At 37.3% G+C, this 21,284-nt stretch overlaps 1 protein-coding gene across 4 annotated transcripts in view; it reads right to left on the bottom strand.

The window, feature by feature from the left end:
* Window positions 1–21,284, bottom strand: part of mllt3 (MLLT3 super elongation complex subunit) — a 64,197-nt gene that overhangs the window by 4,419 nt on the left and 38,494 nt on the right. For 3 of the 4 annotated variants that reach the window (XM_067399695.1, XM_067399692.1, XM_067399694.1), the window contains exons 4-10: window positions 21,091–21,234; window positions 19,861–19,899; window positions 18,593–18,721; window positions 15,162–15,749; window positions 2,954–3,026; window positions 2,616–2,781; window positions 2,357–2,456 (exon numbers count right to left, since the gene is read on the bottom strand). In XM_067399695.1, coding sequence (XP_067255796.1) covers window positions 2,357–2,456; window positions 2,616–2,781; window positions 2,954–3,026; window positions 15,162–15,749; window positions 18,593–18,721; window positions 19,861–19,899; window positions 21,091–21,234 — 1,239 coding nt within the window. The remainder of the gene's footprint in view (window positions 1–2,356; window positions 2,457–2,615; window positions 2,782–2,953; window positions 3,027–15,161; window positions 15,750–18,592; window positions 18,722–19,860; window positions 19,900–21,090; window positions 21,235–21,284) is intronic. The other variant, XM_067399693.1, reaches the window with a different exon arrangement.

Genomic DNA, 21,284 nt, shown 5'->3' with positions numbered 1-21,284 from the left:
TTCTTAAACAACCATGTTGGAAGATGCATCGTAGCCATATTCCAGGATGTCAATGTCAAGATTCATTGGGGTTAAAATTGTGAAAGAGTGATTCAGAGACCATGAAGACTCATTTTCACACATGAATCGGCACCTCTGAGTCCAGCCCTTAACCTCATCAAAAGTCTTTGGGATCTGCTGGTGTAGACTCTACAGAGTGCTCACCTCTTGCATTGTCAATATAAGATCTTGACCAAAAATTGATGCACCTGTGGCAGTATAGATATTTTCTGTACTGCCTTTGGTTTATTTCATGTTCTTTGTCAGCGCCTCCTAAACTATATGCATGAGGATTGGAGGAGAGGACCAATTAAGGGGAAGAGTGCATGTATATAGGGGCGAGGTTTAGAGACTGGAGGCCAGTTCAACTGACCAGAGACACTACGTTCCCTTTGGATGCAGTCCTTGCGGGTGGCTTTTCCGATGAGTGTACATTTCCGGAAATCATGGCGAGGAGGTGGGGTGCTACCCGTTTAGCCTGTAGCTAGTGGGCGTTTTCGCCGGCCGGCAAATGCTCTTTATCAAGTTTGGGAATGGACTGGAGAGTTGTACTATATTCCCAAAATCGTGGGCTTGGTGGTGCACGAAAAAAGGAAAGGAGAAGACAGGCTCACAACGCCTATGTACCCGAGTCACCCTTAGACACCCGTGCTGCTGGTCAGTGTTGCTTCTTTCATCTCTCTCCCTCTGTCTCTCTCACACACGTATACACACACATAGCATTCATTGGTTTCTGATGTTTGTATATTTGTTTTGTTTTTAAAATTGAATTATATTGAATAGTAATTTTATGTGTTTTTTTGTCCTTATTCAAATTTTCTCTATTCTTTTGAAGTTGAGCTGTTTTGCTCGTAAAATTGGCGAATATTTCATTAAAAGATAAAGACAGTTGCATTCAATTTTGTTGTTTTGTTTTCATTTATTATATCAATTTTGGATGTAACGGATGTTTTTTTATTTTATCTATCTGGGTTGATTATATAATTATCTGTGGCAAGTGTATACTTGCTAAATTACTGGGGTTTTTTTGGGACTAAGAGTCAACTTAAGACTGCGAACAGCCATAATTATCAGTGCTAATATGGGCTCGCAGTTAGCACTTAGCGTTACCACGCTGGCAACCTGGGTTCGATTCCAGCCTTGGACATTTTTCTTTTTGTTGTTGGGTGACCACCGTTACACACCTCTTGATGGAAATAACGTCACAACATTTATTTTCATCAAGAGGTGCATCAATTTCTGGTCAAGATCTTGTATTGACAACGCAAGAGGTGAGCTCTCTGTAAAGTCTTCTCCAGAACATCTCAAGGACTTTCAATGATGTTAAGGGCTGGACTCAGAGGTGCCAATTCATGTATGAAAATGATTCTTCATGCTCCCTCCCAACCATTCTGTCATAGTTTGAGCCTGATGAATGTTGACATTGTCATTGTACAAGGTTGTGTCAGAGATGAAAATCTACACACTTCCTAAATTATGGTTAAAAGAACTGTTGCCAAACATATAACATGCTAGAAACACAATAATAACAATCCAATCATAGACTCTTGAGTATTTGGCCATAAATTCAAACAGAGACTTTTTTTTTTTTGGGACCAGGCAGTGTATAATCTATTTCTGTGATGCCAAAACTACATTTTCAGCATAATTACAGATCTTAATGTGAATCCAGTCTTCACATGATCCTTCAGAAATCATTCTAATATGCTGATTGATTTGCTGCTCAAGAAACATGTATTATTATTTATTATTATCAATATTAAAAACAGTTGTGCTGCTTAATATTTTTGTGGAAACCGCATCTTTTTCAGAATTCTTTGAATAGAAAGTACAAAAGAACAGCATTTATTTTTTTGTAACAATGTAAAAGTCACTTTTTTTAATTTGTTTTTTATTTTTACAAATTCTAATCCTTGCTTAAATAAAAGTTATACATTCTTTGTTGAATAGAAAGTTCAAATGAACAGCATTTATCTTGAATAGAATTCATTATAAATGACTTTACTGTCACTTTTAATCAATTTAATGCACCCTTGCTAAATAAAAGCATTATTTATTAATTAACTTTATGACCCCAAACTTTTGCACGGTAGTGTAAATATATATTATAAATATTTTTATTATAACATACCAGATGTACATAGAAAGAATTTCCAGTTTTAACAACATACAGCACACATACATTCACTCAAGCAGTTATTGACAGCTTAACTTCCTTTTCCTCCACATATTTTAATTTTTACCTCATTACTCTTGATAAGCACAAGAGTTGATATGGACAAGGAACAGAATGCCAGAGAAAGTGATTCCAGCTCACCTGGTTATTGGTGGATTTCAGTAGAGGTGGGGGGTCATTATGGGGCAGTGGTGAAGAAGCAGAGCTATTTTCACTGTCACTGCCGTCACTTAAACTCACCCTGCGAAATACATCACAGATATTCACCATTCATTATCCCCCTCTGAGTATCCTCACGTCAGCTCCACAGCATGATATGCAGAAATGGACATGATATATAAAGTAGATTTCTTTTTGTCTGCATCCAGGGTTACGTGGTAGTTTTTCCATAGATATTTACCTGCGATGACGATGTGTCATTTGCGTGTGTAGCGGTCGCTCTAAGTCCGAGTCCATGTCATTATCATCCTCCTCTTCAGAATCCTCTTCGTTTTCATCTGAGTGCAAATCTGGGATCACCGACCGCAAAGGACCCAGCACTACAGGTGAACAAGGAAGGCAAATGTCTATAGAAGCATTTCTTTCTTTAGTGTAATGTCAAAAGATCATATTTCATTAATATTAGTAAAATAAACTAATATATTGCTAGTAAAATGTAATCTGTGGGTAAGAAAAGAGGTTTCACAAGGTCCAGACTTTCACCAATCAACAGGATTTGGCAAATATTTGAAAGATTACCTTGCCGCTTGTGTGCACGTCCAAAGCCGGAACTGGAACTGGAGCTGGAGCTGGCCGGGCTGGGCTGATCCGACTAGGAAAGAAAAAGTACCAACTCAATAATTATAATACTAATACTAATATCAAAGCGTTTTGGGTTTTGTGTGCTCAAGAAGTTTGACCATGAGATTATGTGGGAAATCAGCAAAACAAGACTGCTTTTTGATAGCCAACAATATATAGACTCTGTCCCTATTTGAATCACATCACAATAACAACATCAAAAAGACTAAGCCTTGCACAGTATTGCTTTTTCTCATGACACAAAATTGGTTTGATGGATGGATGGATGGATGGATGGAAGGAAACATTTGATCATAAAAAGAAGTGGACCTGAAACGCCACACAGGGACTCCAATGTCCAAATGAACCACATCATTATGGACTTTCAGATGCTACATATGATGAGAAAAACACTTTTTTGAACACAGCTTAACTACCGTCACACAAACGTGAAGTTGGTAACATTACTTTTAGTTACTCAAATGCAGCATGACACCTACTAACACTGTCAGTAAAACTGACTCTGAAAAAGAATCAAATGTAGGTACTAGTGAGGCCATTTCCACCATGTTCTGCTCCACACTAGAGGCTTTGATGGGGTTCAGTGTCACTTCCTCACTGTAAATCAGTGGGTTCCCCCTTCACCTGACCTAATGAAGGCTGATTTATGATCACACAGATCCCTTTGGGGCAACATTCACACTAAAACATCCTACTCGCACATGCCTCTTCACTCTGAGTGCCGGAACAGCTTTATAAAAGTTAAATACTTAGAAAAAAGCCAGTAAAATAATTTTGCCAAAATAATTTTGCTAAAACAGTCAAATTATACTACAAGAATAAAAAAAAGATTTTAGCTATCTTAAAATGTAATAAAAATCTATGCTATGAAAGGGAATGAGACACGTAGTAAGTCCATCAGGCTGAGGTTAAACTAGATTTAGTGGAGGTCTCTTTGAACTGTTGCATGTGTAGATTAATTGTTGAGGATCTCACAATTTATGAGGCACCTTTGAACTTGCGGAGTAATATCTCACTGCAGACCGAAGCCTTTCAGAACAATGGGACTGTGATTGATTGGATTCTATGGAGGTAAAAAGAGCAGACGTGTTTTTAAAGGGCCCCTATTTGCTTTTAGAGACACATGTGCCATGTTTACTGAAAATACCATACAAATGTCTCAAATCACATCTTGTGCTGTAATCCTTGTTAAAAGACATTGGTTTAAAGTGACCAAGAAATATTTTCAAAGAATGTTGCAGTGCTTATTAAAAATGATTTATCTGTGCACATCATTATTATTTTTTTAAATTCATGTGCCCTTGTAATCTTTATATCAAGAACATTAACCTCCCCTCTCCCCTCCAAACGACATCTGTTCTCGTCATGACGTGTCTCGGCGGAGGGTGGGACTAAATATCCTCCACAACTGACATTCAGATCTATTCAGATCATTTAATTAGCAACGCTCAACTTCCTACGATCCAATCAATTCCCAAAGGACGAAATCAAGTCCTGCCCTGCATTTTTCCCCCCATTTCAGAAGATATACGTCACAATAGGGAAAAAAAAGACTGTCGCAACTTCTGCTTCATCCTGACTTTAATATAGTAAAGTAGTTACTTTAATCACAAAATTAATGTTGCATTAAACTACATTTAATACTAAATTTGATGCATTAATGTAATTATTTTAGATTGACATTTTTCATTTAATTGAATTTGCAACTAATTAGCTTCATTATAAATTTAAGTGCAAAACAGGATTTACAGTTCTGCAAATAAGTTTACATATTTCTTGCAGAATATGCAAGATGTTAATATTAACAAAATAATGTAAAGTCCTGAATAAGCTGTTTCACATATAGTCCCATAAGACAAAATAATAACCGAATTTACACAAATGAACCAGTTCAAAAGTTTACATACCCTTGAATCTTAAAGGGATAGTTCACCCAAAATTAAAAATTCTGTCATCATTTACTCCCCCTCAAGTTGTTCCAAACCTGTATAAATTTCTTTGCTGTACACAAAGGAAGATATTTGGAAGAATGTTTATACCCAAGCAGATCTCGTCCCCTCAATGACTGCCATAGTATTGTTTTTCCCTACTATGGAAGTCAATGGGGGGCGATATCTGCTTGGTTACAAACAGGGTGCGATTTGTGAAAAAAACAGAGGGGGGGATGTTTTGAAAAGTTTTTTTTTTTTTTTACAAAAAAAAATCTGATTTAACCTTGAGATTTTAATAGCTTAAATATTTGCAACACTACAATGACACTAATAATTCTTAATTTCTGATAGAAACGCAAAATCAATAAAATAATTCAGCAGAGGCAGGGATACATAAACCAGAAGGGGGGAAATCCCCCCCAACAAATCACACCCTGGTTACAAACATTCTTCCAAATATCTTTCTTTGTGTTCAACAGAACAAAGAAATATATAAAGGTTTGGAACAACTTGAAGGAGAGTAAACGATGACAGAATTTTTTTTTTTGGGTGAACTATCCCTTTAATATTGTAAGTAGTTACCTGGATGAACAACAACTGTTTTGGGGTTTTGTAACAGTTGTTCATGAGTCCCTTGTTTGTCCTGAGCACTGTTCTCCAGGTTCCTCACATTCTTTGGTTTTCTAGCATCTTCTGCATATTTAAAGTCTTTTCAACAGTAACTGTATAATTTTGAGACCCATCTTCTCACAACAGCTATGTTTCCATCCAACTATTTTTATGTGCATTTTGGGATACTGCATAAAAATGCTGGATGGAAACACAGAGATGAGCATAAATTCTAATAATTGTGCATTAAAAACATATGCACTCCATTGAGGAGGATACATTTTATATCTGTTAAGATGACATGTGCATAAACTACATTGGAAACACATTTATTGAATAAATCCCTTGATGCGCAACAAAAAATCTTGTGGGACTTTGCCTCAACGGTGGATGTGACTGGATAACTGGACTAACCAGTGGAACAATCGCATCTCAAATATTGGTTTGATCATTCTGAAATGCCTGAGCCAAAAGTCTGTCATCAGAATGTTTTGGTTTAATTCCCCCTCCCAGAAGCATCTCACATGGTTGCATTCACAAACACCAGCATATGAAAGCAAGATAACATGGCAGCATTTATTGTGTGTCGTCTGTGCGCTCTGAGACGCAAGTCAATTATGATGTAGGAAAAAAGAGCAACAGTTTCTTTCATTTTTATAACAGATGTTCTGCACCAATTTCCCAAGAAGTGGCGATTTTGTTCTCTTGAACACGGGTATGGAAATGCTGCTTTATTTGCAAATGTTTTATGTGATATTCCAATTTTGTGCATAAGTTAAATTCGCAGCTTAGGATGGAAACATAGCTAATGAGACAATCTGTTATGTATACTTCTCAACATAGTTGTTGTTAATGTCTGCATTTAAAGGTGTTCATCTGCCACTATCACGAGAACACATCGAAATGCACATCCATGTGGCTTCCCAAGAAAAATTATTCATGTAGCATCAACAAAAGAGACTTAACGTCTTTGCTAAGAAAACTCTTCCATAGAGAGGACCTTCTGAAAACGGCCTGTTCTAACAAAAGCAAAATGAATGTAATGACGTTCTTTTAAAATTACATTCAGTACAACAGAGATGTGAGCTGTAAGTGGAGCGAATTGGACTGATTAACTGCAATCCACAAAGACTTCCCGACCAAATGGAGGTATAATACAAATCAGGCTTATTGTGGCAAATGGGGCTGAGGATAAAAGAGTAAGAAAGGCGCTCTGTTACAATTGCCTTCCTGACTCTCCACTTGGCTGAAGTTTTGAGGTTTAAAGTTACATTAAAGTCCACTTGTTTTTTCTACGCTGTACACACGTTAAGTTTCAAATTTGTGCTCTGGCTAAATATGCATTTTACAAGCTTTCCGAAATTGCACGAGGTAGAGAAACATTCGGAGCGCTCAGGAAAAAAAAAAACAGCAAGGAAGTTCAATGCGAAACTATTAACCTAATTCCTCTTGGAGAACAGCCCAAGAGGAAATCTAAAGAAGCTATTAAAGTTAATCTGAATTAATTTGTTTACATTCTTCTCTGATGAGCACTTGGTGAAACTGAATCGGGTGTCTTGAACAAAATGTACAAGCAGAAGCCATTCAACTCCTCAGCGAATGGAAGAAGTGAGTATGGGATTTATAATAGGGCAAGCACGGTGATTATGGCTAATGGCTAAGAATGGTTTTAGAATACTCCTGGGAAACGTTGGCTACTGTTGTCTATTCAGTCAAAACGGATCAGGAGAATGCAAATTAGATGAGACTCTTCTTCCTTGCAATCTTTACTATACTAGTCAAGTCACATTTAATTATATAGTGTATTATAAAATACAGATTGTTTCAAAGAAGCTTCACAGTAATTAACCGGAAAAGAACAGAATTAATGCACTGTAACAAATTACTGTAAATAACATTTTACAAGATGTAGCTGCAGTTCGCAATGCATTATGGGTCAAATAACATTTTACAATTGTTAAGATTGTTTTCCATGTCAACTAATTCATTTACTGTTCTATTGTAGGTTACATTATTGGTTATATTTATTTTAGGTGAATCCAGTGGATATTGACTATTCAAGGGTCAGGTGGTTGTGAATTCATACCTCAACTTTGTGGCTGGATTTGCATATTTTGTATACTACAACTTAAGTCTGGTGTACTAGGAGCAGGCATCTTTTGCACATTTGAATTTATTTCAAAGGTAACATGCTTTACTTGAGTAATTTTATTTGTGAAAAGGGTTACTTAGTTTAATTCCTGGTAAATTTAAATGTCTATATTGTATGTTAACACTACTTCAAACATTAGTAGTGCAACAAATGCTGAGTGTATTGTATAATAGGCATTTTAACTTTTATTTTATTGAGCTAGTTTCATTAAATTCTGAACATTATTCTAAACCTTCTGCTTGTATTTCTGTGCAGATGTTTTGTTGGAGTCACAACATTTACTGGAGCCAAGAAAGATACAACAAGCATAAAGGCAAAACAAGTGGAAAGGTCTCAGAGAAGAGGAACAACAGTCAACCCTCATGTCATCTCAGAAGGTTTATGGACTTTGACTGTGTATATATTAAAGGAATAGTTTTTCCCATGATTTACTTAACCTCAAGCCATCCTAGGTGTACTGTATATGACTATCTTCTTTCAGATAAACATAACCGGAGTTATATTAAATACATCCTGGCTCTTCCAAGCTGTATAGAGGTAGTGAATAGGGTCTGTATTTTGAAGCTCAAGAAGTCCGTCCGTCCATCCGTCCATTCATCCGTCCATCCATCCGTCCATCCATCCGTCCATCCATCCATCCATCCATCCATCCATCCATCCATCCATCCATCCATCCATCCATCCATCCATCCATCCATCCATCCATCCATCCATCCATCCATCCATCCATCCATCCATCCATCCATCCATCCGGCTCCAGGGGGTTAATAAAAAATCCATATTTAAAATGTTATAAACTATAATAACTATCTTCCGGCAGATGGCCGTACTCTTCGATTTACGCCAAAAGAGTAACCTCTGATGCAACGTAGAATGTAGGAGTAATGTAAACTTAGACGCCTCTTGTGGTTCAAACAAATAGGGTTGGGCAACAAACTCAAGCTCCTCTTCTCTTATATTGAAATCCTCAGACATTTCTCTTTAAAAACGATAATTTTAGACTTCTAAATCGTGACCGGTGTTTTGTTTTGCTTTATCCTCTGAGCTTCCGTGTTCGTCAATACATCATGCGTCAGGTCAGGGGTTACGCTTTCGCTGTAAATTGAGGCATACGTCCGTTTGCAGGAAGCTAGTGATTATAGATAAGTTTTAAATGTGGATATTTTCTTACCAAAACCCATTGCTTCGCTTCAGAAGGCCTTTATTAACCCCTTGTTGGGATTACTTTTATGATGGATGGATGCACTTTCTTGTGCTTCAAAATACAGTGCCCCATTCACTACCATAATCAAGCTTGAAAGAGACAGGATATTTTTTAATGTGTTTGTCAGAAAGAAGATAGTCATAAACACCTAGGATGGCTTGTGGGTGAGAACATCACAGGATAATTTTCATTTTTGGGTGAACTATCCTTTTAAGTTGTCTTTTGACCACCTCAACAAAGAATCTGTAAAAAATGTATTACACAACAGCAGTGCAACTGTTTACAACATTGACAACAATATCATCATGATAATCAGCTTTGCATCACAGAAATAATTTACATTTTAAAATATATTAAATTATTAACTGTTATTTTAAAAGGAAGTAATATTTTAAAATATTACTGTTTTTACTGAATTTATACTAATTTTTTGATCAAATAAATGCAGCCCCGGTGAGCATAAAAGTCTTTTTTCAACAATATATATTAAAAAAAAAAAAAACGTACAGACTCCAAACTTTTGAATGATTGTGTGTAATAATGTGTTTTTAAAATCCTACCGACAGTGCAATGGGAGATGTGAGCCATATTTAGTGATGCAAAAACACCCATAACTCCCAAACAACCACTCACAACACCTTAGCATCATGGCAGTTAATTCTGTATGGACAAACTACACTCACTCATCTTTAGTAAAAAAGAGGACTATCTATGGTTTTACCTTTTCACTATGGCCTTAATTCACAAATACGGTTACTGCGCAATATCTACTTTAATTTACAATCTGCCCTTTCCAAATAATCAATTCAAACCCACATCCACCATTTCTTCACGCGGCACTCGGCTAAAACTATTCACAACGGGCATCCTTGCAGCGCCTTAAACCTACAAAAACACTGCAATGAATCGAAGGTTGGATAAAACCGCAAGCTTTAAAACTGTTATGCTCACTCACTCGACTGGGGGTAACAGTGGTGCTAGTGAGAGTTGCTGGCAGGGGGCAGGTGCTAAAAATCTCCCGTGAAGCAAGTTGACAATAGGGGCTGCCAAAAGTCCTGCAATCAGGGTGGTAAAGACACTTAACTTCTACCCCTCGCCGAGTCTGTAGAAGAGCAAAGTTGTTTCTTTGAAGTTCCTTTCCCTTCGTTCTCACTGTTTTTTCCCTTCTTTCTTTTTTCTTCAGTCTGCATTTTACTGCCTGTTTGTCCGTCTGGGAGCCTAGCTGACATCAAACGCATGGTCAGGGTCCTACGCTGTAAATCAAGCCGCCTTTATCCTACGGGCCGCACCCCTTTTCCCAAACTAGACGCTTGTAAAAGCTCCACGAAGAAGCCCTGCACCCCTCAGACAATAAAACTGATGTCATCGCTCATTGAGGAAAAGCTTGTAGATCTTATGAAGATCATCTGAAGTGTTTAGGTTTAGACTCCCGAGAACATGGAGAGAAAGAGAGAGCCGTGCTGTCGCCCAAACTTGAGTAATGGCAGAGCTGTGGCTATGCAGTAAAATGCTACATTACTTTTTTTCAGAGCTAATGAAAAAGCAACTTCCATCAACATGGACATGGTTTGCAGTTTGCGGTGACATGCAGACCACCAAACTAAACCGATGCACTAAACCAGTCAAGCTCCAAACACACACAACTAAATTATTAAATTTGCTGCTACAAGACCAAATGTGCTGCTTAAGCAACGTGCCGTTAACAGACACATGTCAGAGTCAGCACATGATATACAGTTGTCGTCAAACATTTTCCAGAATTATGATCGTCAAAATAATCACTCAAAAACTCCTTTTTAACCAATTAAATAAATGTCAAGATGCTCGTAACGACTCATAATTCTTCATAAGTCTGTATTTACACTCGAACACTTGGCAATAAAAAAAACAACAACAACAACAAAAAAAAAAACGAAAGACACACAAGCTTCATGAGTTTAGCACACAAAGCAGGTGGTCATAGCAGCACCACACAGCTGGTCTGTGGCTTTACGACCATCGCCTCAGCTATGGTGCCATAAATCTAGCAGTGGCTCTGAAACTGGCAACTGCTCTGCTTTAAGACTATTATCCCATTCCCTTCAAGCTTGTGAAGCTCTTCACTTACGGAGGACGTCATCTAAACAGATTTTAGGATTGGGTTTCAGCCACCCCCACCAGTGTTTTACTCTGAGTAGCTTCGGTATTGCCGCTACATGACAACATGCGATTTGGATTTGGCCAATGGCTGCGACGCTTTACTTCCTTTAACCTGTCCTTAAATTTTTCTTGTGTTAAGAAATGTTAGTTTTCAACATTTCAATTTAGCTTTAATTTATTTCAGTTAGCTAATTTTTTAAGCTTATGTTTTTCACCTTAAATGTATTTCAACTCTCAGAATTAGGGGTGTAAAGGTACATGTATTTGTCTCGAACCATCAGGGTTCAGTGCATGCAGTCAGACGACGAATACAGTCAGTCACAGGAGATCCACACTCCAATCCAGAAGGGGGTGCATGGTAATGCAACGCTGTTTGCTAACCGCCACAACAGGAAAAAGAGCACAAGTAGCTATGTATGCACAAACCCAAAACAACCCTGCATTCCATTCGGAAGTGCTTATCCCTATGCCCTAATCCTTCAAAGGGTTTACCCTCCAGAGTGAGAGCTTCGAAGGGATGAAGGGTGTAGGAACGCACTTCAGCATCATCTTAACGAGACAATCATGGAGGCGCCTTTGTCTTTCTTCACCTGGATTACTCTTTGTATTAATACACATTCATTTACTGTAGTAACATTATAAGCTACTGCTGGTCTTTCACATTAAATATATTATCTATGTATTTGGAACATTTGAATGGACTGATAAAGGGAGCTGTAAAGTTTTGTTGAAGTACAATGTCATTTTGACCATACTAATGTACCAAATCTAAATATTACAGTAGTATAGAAAAATACTATACATACATTTATAGGTAAAATCGAACTCCTAACCTCCTGTACCTATTCTGTCAAACAACTTCCCCATGCAGAGGATCATGGGGGCCCGAAGTGTCCATCAGTTGTACCCTTTGAAATCCTTAATTCCGAAGGGCCCTTTGAAGTGGCCAGTTTTGAGCACTGCGGTTTGGAACGACCCTACAATGTGGCAGCCATGATTATTTTCATTCCGAAGTGCCCTTCGGAGGGCGATATACAGTATCCCGTTTGGAACGCACCGCAAGAGTTCAGATGGCACGCAAGAGCTTGCTAGTAGCCTATTCGCTGAGTTGATTCATTTTTGTGACGCACTCCACTAACTTCACGGAAAGGAAACCAGGACGGTAGAAAGCGGCATCCTTTTTGTTTTCATAATTTTACAAAAGCACAATGTTGTATTTTTATTCTGAGTTTACCCTTTACAGTGTCGATTGTGTCTTACTCTTATCTGTATGACATAAATGGAGTATTTTAAGTTGTTTCTGCCATTATAATGAGACAAAATCATTTGGCTTTGTGCCGATTTGTGTCATCGAAGTCTCACTACTACAGTTCAGTGATTAAATATGCACGTCCTGGAAATGGGAAGTCTTATATAGTGCTTCACTCGCTGTCTCCTCATGGAAAGGTGAAATAAGCTCTTTTTCTCCTTCTCGCTCATATTACCGTGATTTCTTGAAAAAACATAAAATTGAACTTTGCGCATCCTCCATTGTCACTGCATATTAATGAACTCTCGCATGCAAAGAAAACTACTCTCTGCACAAGTTTTATTTTTTATTATTCTATTTATTTTGTACTTTTATAACAAGACATGCTTTTCAGTTTTGTAGTTGATTATGACCAAATATCTTGTTTTTTTTATCAGCCATCCAAAAAAATAACATATGCAAGAGTGCATTCTGTTTACTGCTTCACGCTTAATACACTGAAGAAGGCTGTACTGTACTAACTACCTCATGGGGGACTAATTGCCACTATGTGGAACAAGCTGTAATTTAAACTACTGTCTGTTCAAAATATAAAGAAACCTAGCATCAGGGGTTTGTTGATTTTCCTGTTGTACTGAACTCGTATTGAACCATTACCCCACCATTACACCCCTACTCAGAATAGTTTTAGAATGTTATTGAATATGACAACGTTAATGTATTTGGTCTTGGCGGACCAGATCTGCTACACTGCTGCTGCAGCAGATCTAGGCAGGTGGAGCTGGGGGAGGTGGAGGGTTTCAGAGAAACTCTGATAACACGCTGCAGGACTAGGATGCTGCAGCAAACAATGAACCAAACTATTTAAATGATGAGCAAGCAACTCATTGGCTGCAGGCCAATCAGCATGTGCAATGCAATATGGTAATGATGTGATGCTTGCAGGTTGCATGTAAAGGACCTACATATTATGGACACAACAATTTTAGTAGTACATCAATAAAAACACTAGTTAAGTAGTTTTGATAGTCAGGTACAAAAGGAGGAGACTTTTTTTTTTAAATGTTATGAGATGTGATTCATCTACCTGTCCATTTAGTCAACCTAATCCTAAAATAAAAAAGTAAATGCTTTAGAGTTAACATCGTTAATGGTCATTATCCACTAACGCTTTGTTAGTTAGGGTCTAAAAGCAGTTAAAACCACAGGTGAATTATTACTATTGTTAGTATAACTACTATAACAACTAAATGGCATTTGTATAATATAAGTGAAGTAAATTCCCTCACTTCCTCTAACATATATGAAAAACTACTAATATTTACTATACTTCACTATTAAACTGTGGGGGAAAAAAACCTCATGATAAATTTTGATAAGGATTTTATGAAAATAGGGAAATCAGTTATTTTTAGGATAAGATGCTAAATGGGAAACTTAGTAGGGTAAAGGATATAGAACTAATGAGACGCACTGACACCAAAAAAAACAAGGTAAATTATCCACCAAACTGACCATTTAGCAAATCAGTTTCTTGATCATTATTCAACTAATGCTTGTTACAGTTCAGGGCTAGAAAAGGGTCTAGAAAAAAAGCAAAGGCAATTACAACTTCCTCCTGCAAATCACTCCTTTACTGCCTTTCTAAAGACAGAAATATACTGTGTGAACGTTAGTGGTAACGTAGATCAGAACAGGGCCACCAGGGCCTTACAGACCTGGTGACCCAAAGAAAGCAGCACCTGGTATTCATCAGTTGTCAAACACTGAAGTTTCTTTCCTTCCCTCTTTTTAAGGAGCGAGTTTAAAGGAAAACTCTTAGCTATTCATGGTGTCCTTTCCCCATTCTCCTCGGGTGTCATAAAACCATAAATCTCATCTCAGCACTTGCCTTCTAGCCAATAAAACAGCCCCCGTTTTATGAGCAGCTCTCTTGCTGAAGGTAAATGAACCTTGCCACTGGTGACACTGCCAAAGCTTAAAACATTCTAACATAGATCTATACGAACTGCTAAATTTTTCCGGTTCAGGAAAAGTGACGAATGAAATAAAGACTAAATTAACTGACTAGGAAATTGCCAGTTGAGCAGCACAATTTTGCATCCTACCCCTTGCAACCTCCTTGTGTCTGGCAGCGATTCAATCGGAAACATAATATCCTTAATATGACAAAATTAAATTGGTACTACATCAGCCCTTTAGTTTTAAACAAAACCCTAACAACCTAAATGAGTATCCTTTGAACAACTACCAGATTTCCTGTCCTGAAAAGCTGAGAGGTCTAGCAATGGACGGCACTGATTTCCTGCACCCAACCAGACAAATGGTCCCTCAGCTCCTGGACACCCACCAAGTTTATTAGATCCCTCTCGCACCAGACCTCCATTATCACAGCCCACTAAGAGCCTGTCTCAACCTCTTTGTTTGATGTTTACAGAGAACCCCACATCCCAGAAAAGGTCTCCGCTAATAGTCAACTACATTGTTTGAACACTAAAGCTCATACCAAAGATTAGGCTCTGAAATCTATTATACTTTCCCATACGATTTATTGGTGGCACAATATATTTCTGTAAATGGTCATGTGCATTAAGCTATAGATGTGGAATATAATTATTATTTTCAATAAATAGCCAATATTACTCGTGTAAATGGTACCAATATACTGAACATGCCTACATTTAACAATTTGGTTATTTTGTTTTTTGCAAACTGTATTTCCATAAAAGGTCATTATAATGTTCACCAAGTGCTTACAGACACTACAAAACCCTTCTGAGCAACAACTAATCAACTACGGAAAATGAAGGACTAATTTTCATATTGTTATGTTCAAGTATTATGATTGAAAATTCACTTACGTCTGATCTTGTGAACATATTGTCTTCCATGTCTGAGTCATTCGGGTCCAACACATCCTGGAAGGGCGGTAACACCGGCGGTTTTCTCTTCTCTGAAAGTTCACTGTTTTGTAACCTACTATGCCGGATTTGCGGCTTGTCTTTCAGAACTTTTTTATCCGAATGGTGGTGTTGTAGCAAGGTAGGACATGCTTGCTGCTTTTGCGAGCTCTCCGAAAGACTGCTTTTTCGTTTTTTGGTAACATGGCCTTCACTGTCCAAAACAGGCCGCCGTTTACTTTGTCCCAAGCTCGAGAAGCTAATCTCAGATGACCGCTGCTCCTTCGAAGTGGTCTTGGGCTCCTTAAATCCCATTTGAGGAACGGTGCGATCTTCCTGAATTGGTTGATTCTCTTTGGGTTTTTTGGAATCTTTAGAGAGTTTTCCAGAGTCCTTGCTGAAATCTCTGAAGGCACTTTTGGACTCCTTTGAGTCTTTGGAAGGCTTGTCTTTATGGTCCTTATGGTCCTTAGACGGTTTGTGGAGCTTGAGGGAGCTGCTGCTAATATTGTTTGTGGTTGTAAGAGCACTGGTGCTTTTGGACCCGTCCTATAACGAGAATATGACAATATTAATAGAAGTCTAAGATTAATTAATTAGTTTAGCATTGTGTCCAAAAGGACAACCATAACAAAACAACTACTAAAACTACTATGGTGGTACCATTTTACAGTGATGGTATAATAGCATTTTAAAGGATTAGTTCACTTTAAAAAAATTAAAAAATTAGCCCAAGCCATCCTAGGTGTATATGACTTTCTTCTTTCTGATGAACATAATTGCATTAATATTAATAAATATCCTGACGCATCCGAGCTTTATAATGGCAGTGATAGGGATCAATGAGTATGAGCTACAGAAAGTGCTTCCATCCACATCCATCCATCATAAATGTGTGCTCCACATGGCTCCAGGGGGTTAATAAAGGCCTTCTGAAGTGAAACGGTGCATTTAAAAAAATATCCATTTTTAAACATGTGGAGCACATATTTATGATGGATGGAAGCACTTTCTTCAGATCATACTCATTGATGCCTATCACTGCCATTATAAAGCTCGGATGCATCAGGATATTTATTAATATTTCTGCGATTGTGTTCATCAGAAAGAAGAAAGTCATATACACCTAGGATGTCTTGAGGGTGAGTAAAGCTTGGGCTAATTTTCATTTCAAAGTGAACTAATCCTTTAATATGCACTACCATTCAGAAGTTTGTGGTCAATCCGATTTTTTTAATGACTTTTATTAAGCAAGTACACATTAAATTGATCAAAAGTGACAGAAATCTTTGCAAGATCAAAAAGGTTTACTATTTCAGACAAAAGCTGTTATTTTGAAAATAATTCTGTTTGTATAGATTCATTATTTTCCTCTTCATCTCTATAAAGCAGCTTTGAAACAATCTGTATTGTACAAAGCGTCATATGCTGTAAATAAAGGTGACTTGACTTTCTATTTATTAACAAATCCTCAAAAACATTATCATGGTTTCCACAAGAATATTAAATCGGCACAACTGTTTTCAACATTGATAATAATAAGTGTTTGTTGAGCAATTCAGTAGTGATGCTGAAAATTCAGCTGCACCACAGGAATAGATTACATTTTTTTAATAAACTTAAATAGAAAGTATTTAAATTCTAATAATATTTCACAATAGTATTGTTTTTACTGTATTTTTGTTGAATAAATGCAGCCTTGGTGAGCATGAAAGACTTTCAAAAGCATAAAAAATTATTACCGACCACAAACTTTGAACAGTAGTATATACCATAATCCCTTATTAATGTGCCATGGTATTTACATGGTAAAAAAACAAAACAAAAAAAAAACAATCAATGTACTTAATGTCAATACATTAACATCTGCTATAGACATTCAAATATTGAACTTTCCAACCATTAAAATTGACAAATAATGTGTGCTCAAGCAAACAACCAAACCCATATGTGAAACATTTCCATAAACAATTTTTCATAATGATCTGGAAAATAATACCACTGAGGAAAGGGCAAACTCAGAGCTATCTGTGAGGCAACCTGGAGATGAAGCAACAAGCCTTTCGTTGACTTTATTGACAGGGTTATCCTATCTTCAGGTCAAGCTAACTAGCTCCTGTCAATAAGTCATTGATGCAGTTAAGTCGTAAAGCAGTCTAGACAGAACATCTTTTTTCATAAATGTTCTTATACAGCTTTTAAAAGAAATGGATAAAACATGTTCCCCCCATTTGAAATGGTGCTGCAAATGGCTTTAAAAGTTCTTGAAGACAGAAATGTTAATGTCAAATGTCAAATCAGTTACAATGGACATGCTACAGTACATTTTGGCAGCAAACAAATGAGTTCTTTAAATTTAAAATCTGAACTAGCATGATCATAATGTTTTTAGAGCTTAGAGCCAAAACACTTCTCCAAGACAACTCTAGTTTTGCATTTCTCAATGTCAAAACAGACTTTCCAGGCAACCATTATGGTTGGCAATCAATCAGCCTTCAAAAATATCTTCAACCATAACATCAAATTAAGTGGAGGAAGTGAAGGACGACAAAGCAGCGCAGATTGTCGTTTTTGTTTTTGCTAACACAACCGGTGTAGTAGTGCAGAGGAGGTTGGCTGCGAACGACCCCTGATCTGTCAGTAATCCATCACACGCAAGGACCTGTTTGGATTGGAAACTGTTTCCATGTGCACCAGGGACTCTCGTAACTTCACTGTAAGAGCTAGCGTACAATACAAGCTGCTTAGTGGCTAAGTGATATTGCACTGGAGACTAAAAATAAATCTAAATCAAAAAGACGTGGCAGTGTGTAGTCAAGCAAGATTTACTAGCATTACGGCTAATGTGGTTTAATAGATGCGTGGCTAAAAAGCTGCAGTGTCTAAGGTTTTCTAACAAGAATGTGTCGACTCGATAACTAAACGTGTTTTGTGTAGATAAGAATTGGATACACTTTATTTTAGGGTGTCCTTGTTACAGTGTAATATGAGTCATATTAATTAACTACATGTACTTACTATAGGGTTAGGGTAGCATTAGGTTTGGTTTAGAGTTAGTTGAATGTAATTATGCATCATTTATAGTTAATACTTAAAATAAAGCGTTATCTAAGAATCCTTTCGCACACGCAGACCGCTGTTGTAACGGGACACCTGGTGAGTTTATTTACATCATCGGAACGTTAGCATGTGCTTTCTCAGCAGCCAAGAAATTCTCGACTTAAGCCAAGTTTCACATCTCTAAGATCCTTGAAGTTAAATAGCCCCTAACGTCTTTCAACTTGCCAAATATGCAGGATTAAGCAGGATTCCTTGGAGGAACACGGAATTTTTCAAATGCCAAACAAAGTCATGCGAAGTCCAGACTCTCAAACTTGGAGATTCACACTCACCTTTGACCCTGGGAAAGACTTGCTCTTTTTCACATCAGAGAAGGTCAATGTTAATGAGCTGCTGGGTAATGTGGGCAGCTTTAGATGCTGCCCGAACAGAGAAGTGGAGCCTTCCTGCATTACCATTACCTAAGAGATGAAAAACAATGAAAGAAGTTACTTTTATTCAGCAAGGATGAATTAAATTGATCAAAAGTGACAGTAATGACCATTTTAAGATTTCTACTGTATTTCAAATAAATGCTGTTCTTTCTACTCAACAAATTATGAAAAATAATGGATCACGGTTTCCATAAAAATATGAAGCAGCACAACTGTTTAACATTGATGATAAGAAGAAATGTTTTTTGAGCACCAAATCAGCATATTAGAATGATTTCTGAAGGATCATGTGACACTGAAGACCAGAGTAATGATGCTGAAAATTCAGCATTTTAAAATATATTAAAAAAAGAAAGTAGTTAATTCTGCTTTAAACTTTGAACAGTCTTCATGGTTATATTCACTACATTTGTTTTCATATCCTTCAATATGAACATTCACTGCATCCCAATTTGTATACTATTCCTCCTAAATAATATTCGAAAATATAATATTTATTCAATATTATCCAGTATCCACATTATATTTCATCTGCAACAGCATTGTGAACTTTTGTAATGATACGTTTGATCATTAACTTTTAAATGTATCATTATTCAAACTGTAAACACATGAGGAGAGTTCTCTGCATGAAAGACCCATGACTGGCAGATCAACATGCTACTACATTTCTCTCTGAAATGGAAGGAAATTCAATTAAATTGAATTGAATTGAATTAAATTAAACTGATTTTAACTGTGACAAGATGATTGACAGGTCAGTTTAAACGGAGATAGGATGTAGGTAACTAAGCGACGGAGTTTCCATTAAAGACGCAATTATGATGAAGTAGTATGTCCGAAAGCTTGCCTACTCTTTTGCTACACACTCAAAAGTATGCACTTTCTTCACAAAAACAGTACATACTTTTAGGGCATAGTATAAGTAGGCGAATTGGGATGCAGTTTGTAGGACAACATTGGGCAGGATGTGAATTTTTAATTTTTTTTAATAAATACAACAAAAAAATGGAAAAAAGAGAGGGCTTTTTCTTATCCAAATAGAAAAAACTAGAAAATACAGAGATGTATATCAGAAATCGCCATTCAGTCAAAAAATAGAGAGATTTTTTGTCCATATTGCCCAGCCCTATATTAAACACAATGAAAATGGAGTTTGTCCTTACTTTAGAGTCCTCTGAAGATCTTTTGTGAGGATCCCGTTGCTGTAAAGGACAAAGTACAAATATTTACAGTAAAAAAAAAAAAAAATGGACTATGAATCAACACAAACCACCACCATACTCTAAAACACATTTTGGCAAAAAGCACTCTGCTTACTCCTAGCCTGATGTAATGATGAAATGCCTTTCAACAGCCAAAACAATCAGGTAAATTGCAAAGGACCTTTCTCAGTCACCACCTCGCTAAATTGATATTGCTCTCTTAATTAAAACAACTTCCCGCGCAACTGCCATTTGCCAATAAACTGTTTCGATTCCTGCCATGCCTCATCTGTAAGCCAGACAAGCACCAGAGGAGATGTTGTCATACCCCCAGCAGTAAAACATTTGAATTACTGGAATGAGGCAAGAAAGGGTGAACTAAAACTACAAAGAGGGCCCTCTCAAGAATCATTTCTTTAAATAGCTTTCCTGTAGCTCAGTGGTTAGAGCGTGGCACAAGCGATGCCAAGGTCATGGGTTCGATCCCAGGGATTGCACATAGTCAGATACAAATGTATAGTATAATGCAATGTAATTCGCTCTGGATAAAAGCATCTGCCAAATGCATAAATTTAAATGTAAAATATGCCTTAACGGTAAAAGCATCCCAGTTCATGGCTGATCCATGCTAACTTGTTTTCAATTGCTGGTGGAACTTCAAAATGTGTCCAAGATCAACAAAACAAATAAATATAAGCCAGTTGATTGATAAAAAGCATGTGGATCCCTTTGGAACGGGCCCAAAGACAACTCAAGTTTCCTGTGGTGATAGATGGTCGTGTCAAGACTAGCCCAATCAAATCTTGTAAAGTTACTTATTGTCTTGGTTGATGAGAACAGTAATTCCATTAGCACCGATTGCCTGACATTGGCCTTCATCTCTGGAAGACTGTTTGCTAGGACTAGCACAGACAAGCAGCAGACAAGGTATATCCTTGCATTTTTTCAACTGAACAGAGTGCACGTATTTTAAAACCACATGGGGCCAACTAGTCATTTCCCATGCATGAACACCTTTGAGATTTAAAAGACTCCAACTAATGAGGCTAATAGCAAGTGGTTACAAAATACAAATATTTTCTAAACTGTCTTTAACAAAGATGTACATTAGCTCAATGGAAGTCACATGCCTCCAGTCATTCAAAAAAATAAATGGCCCGTCCATCTTGTTCCCAGAGGTTAGCCACGTACCCCTCCAGCCTTGAGCAGCTTCCTGCGGAACTCTTCAGTAGGGTTATTGAATGTGAGCTTTTCACAGCGGAGATGATTGACAGGTGGGTGGCCCTCCAAGTGCAGGAACAAATCGTAGTCAAAGCGCACTTTTTTTGGTTCTTCCTGGTGAAAAGTGACAAGAATATTACATTTACCCAGTGTACACAGTCACA

This window comes from Chanodichthys erythropterus, chromosome 11, assembly GCF_024489055.1.
Source record: "Chanodichthys erythropterus isolate Z2021 chromosome 11, ASM2448905v1, whole genome shotgun sequence".
NCBI classification, from domain to species: Eukaryota; Metazoa; Chordata; class Actinopteri; order Cypriniformes; family Xenocyprididae; genus Chanodichthys; species Chanodichthys erythropterus.
The sequence above is the reverse complement of the archived record's forward strand: the minus strand, read 5'-3'. Positions and strand labels throughout refer to the sequence as shown.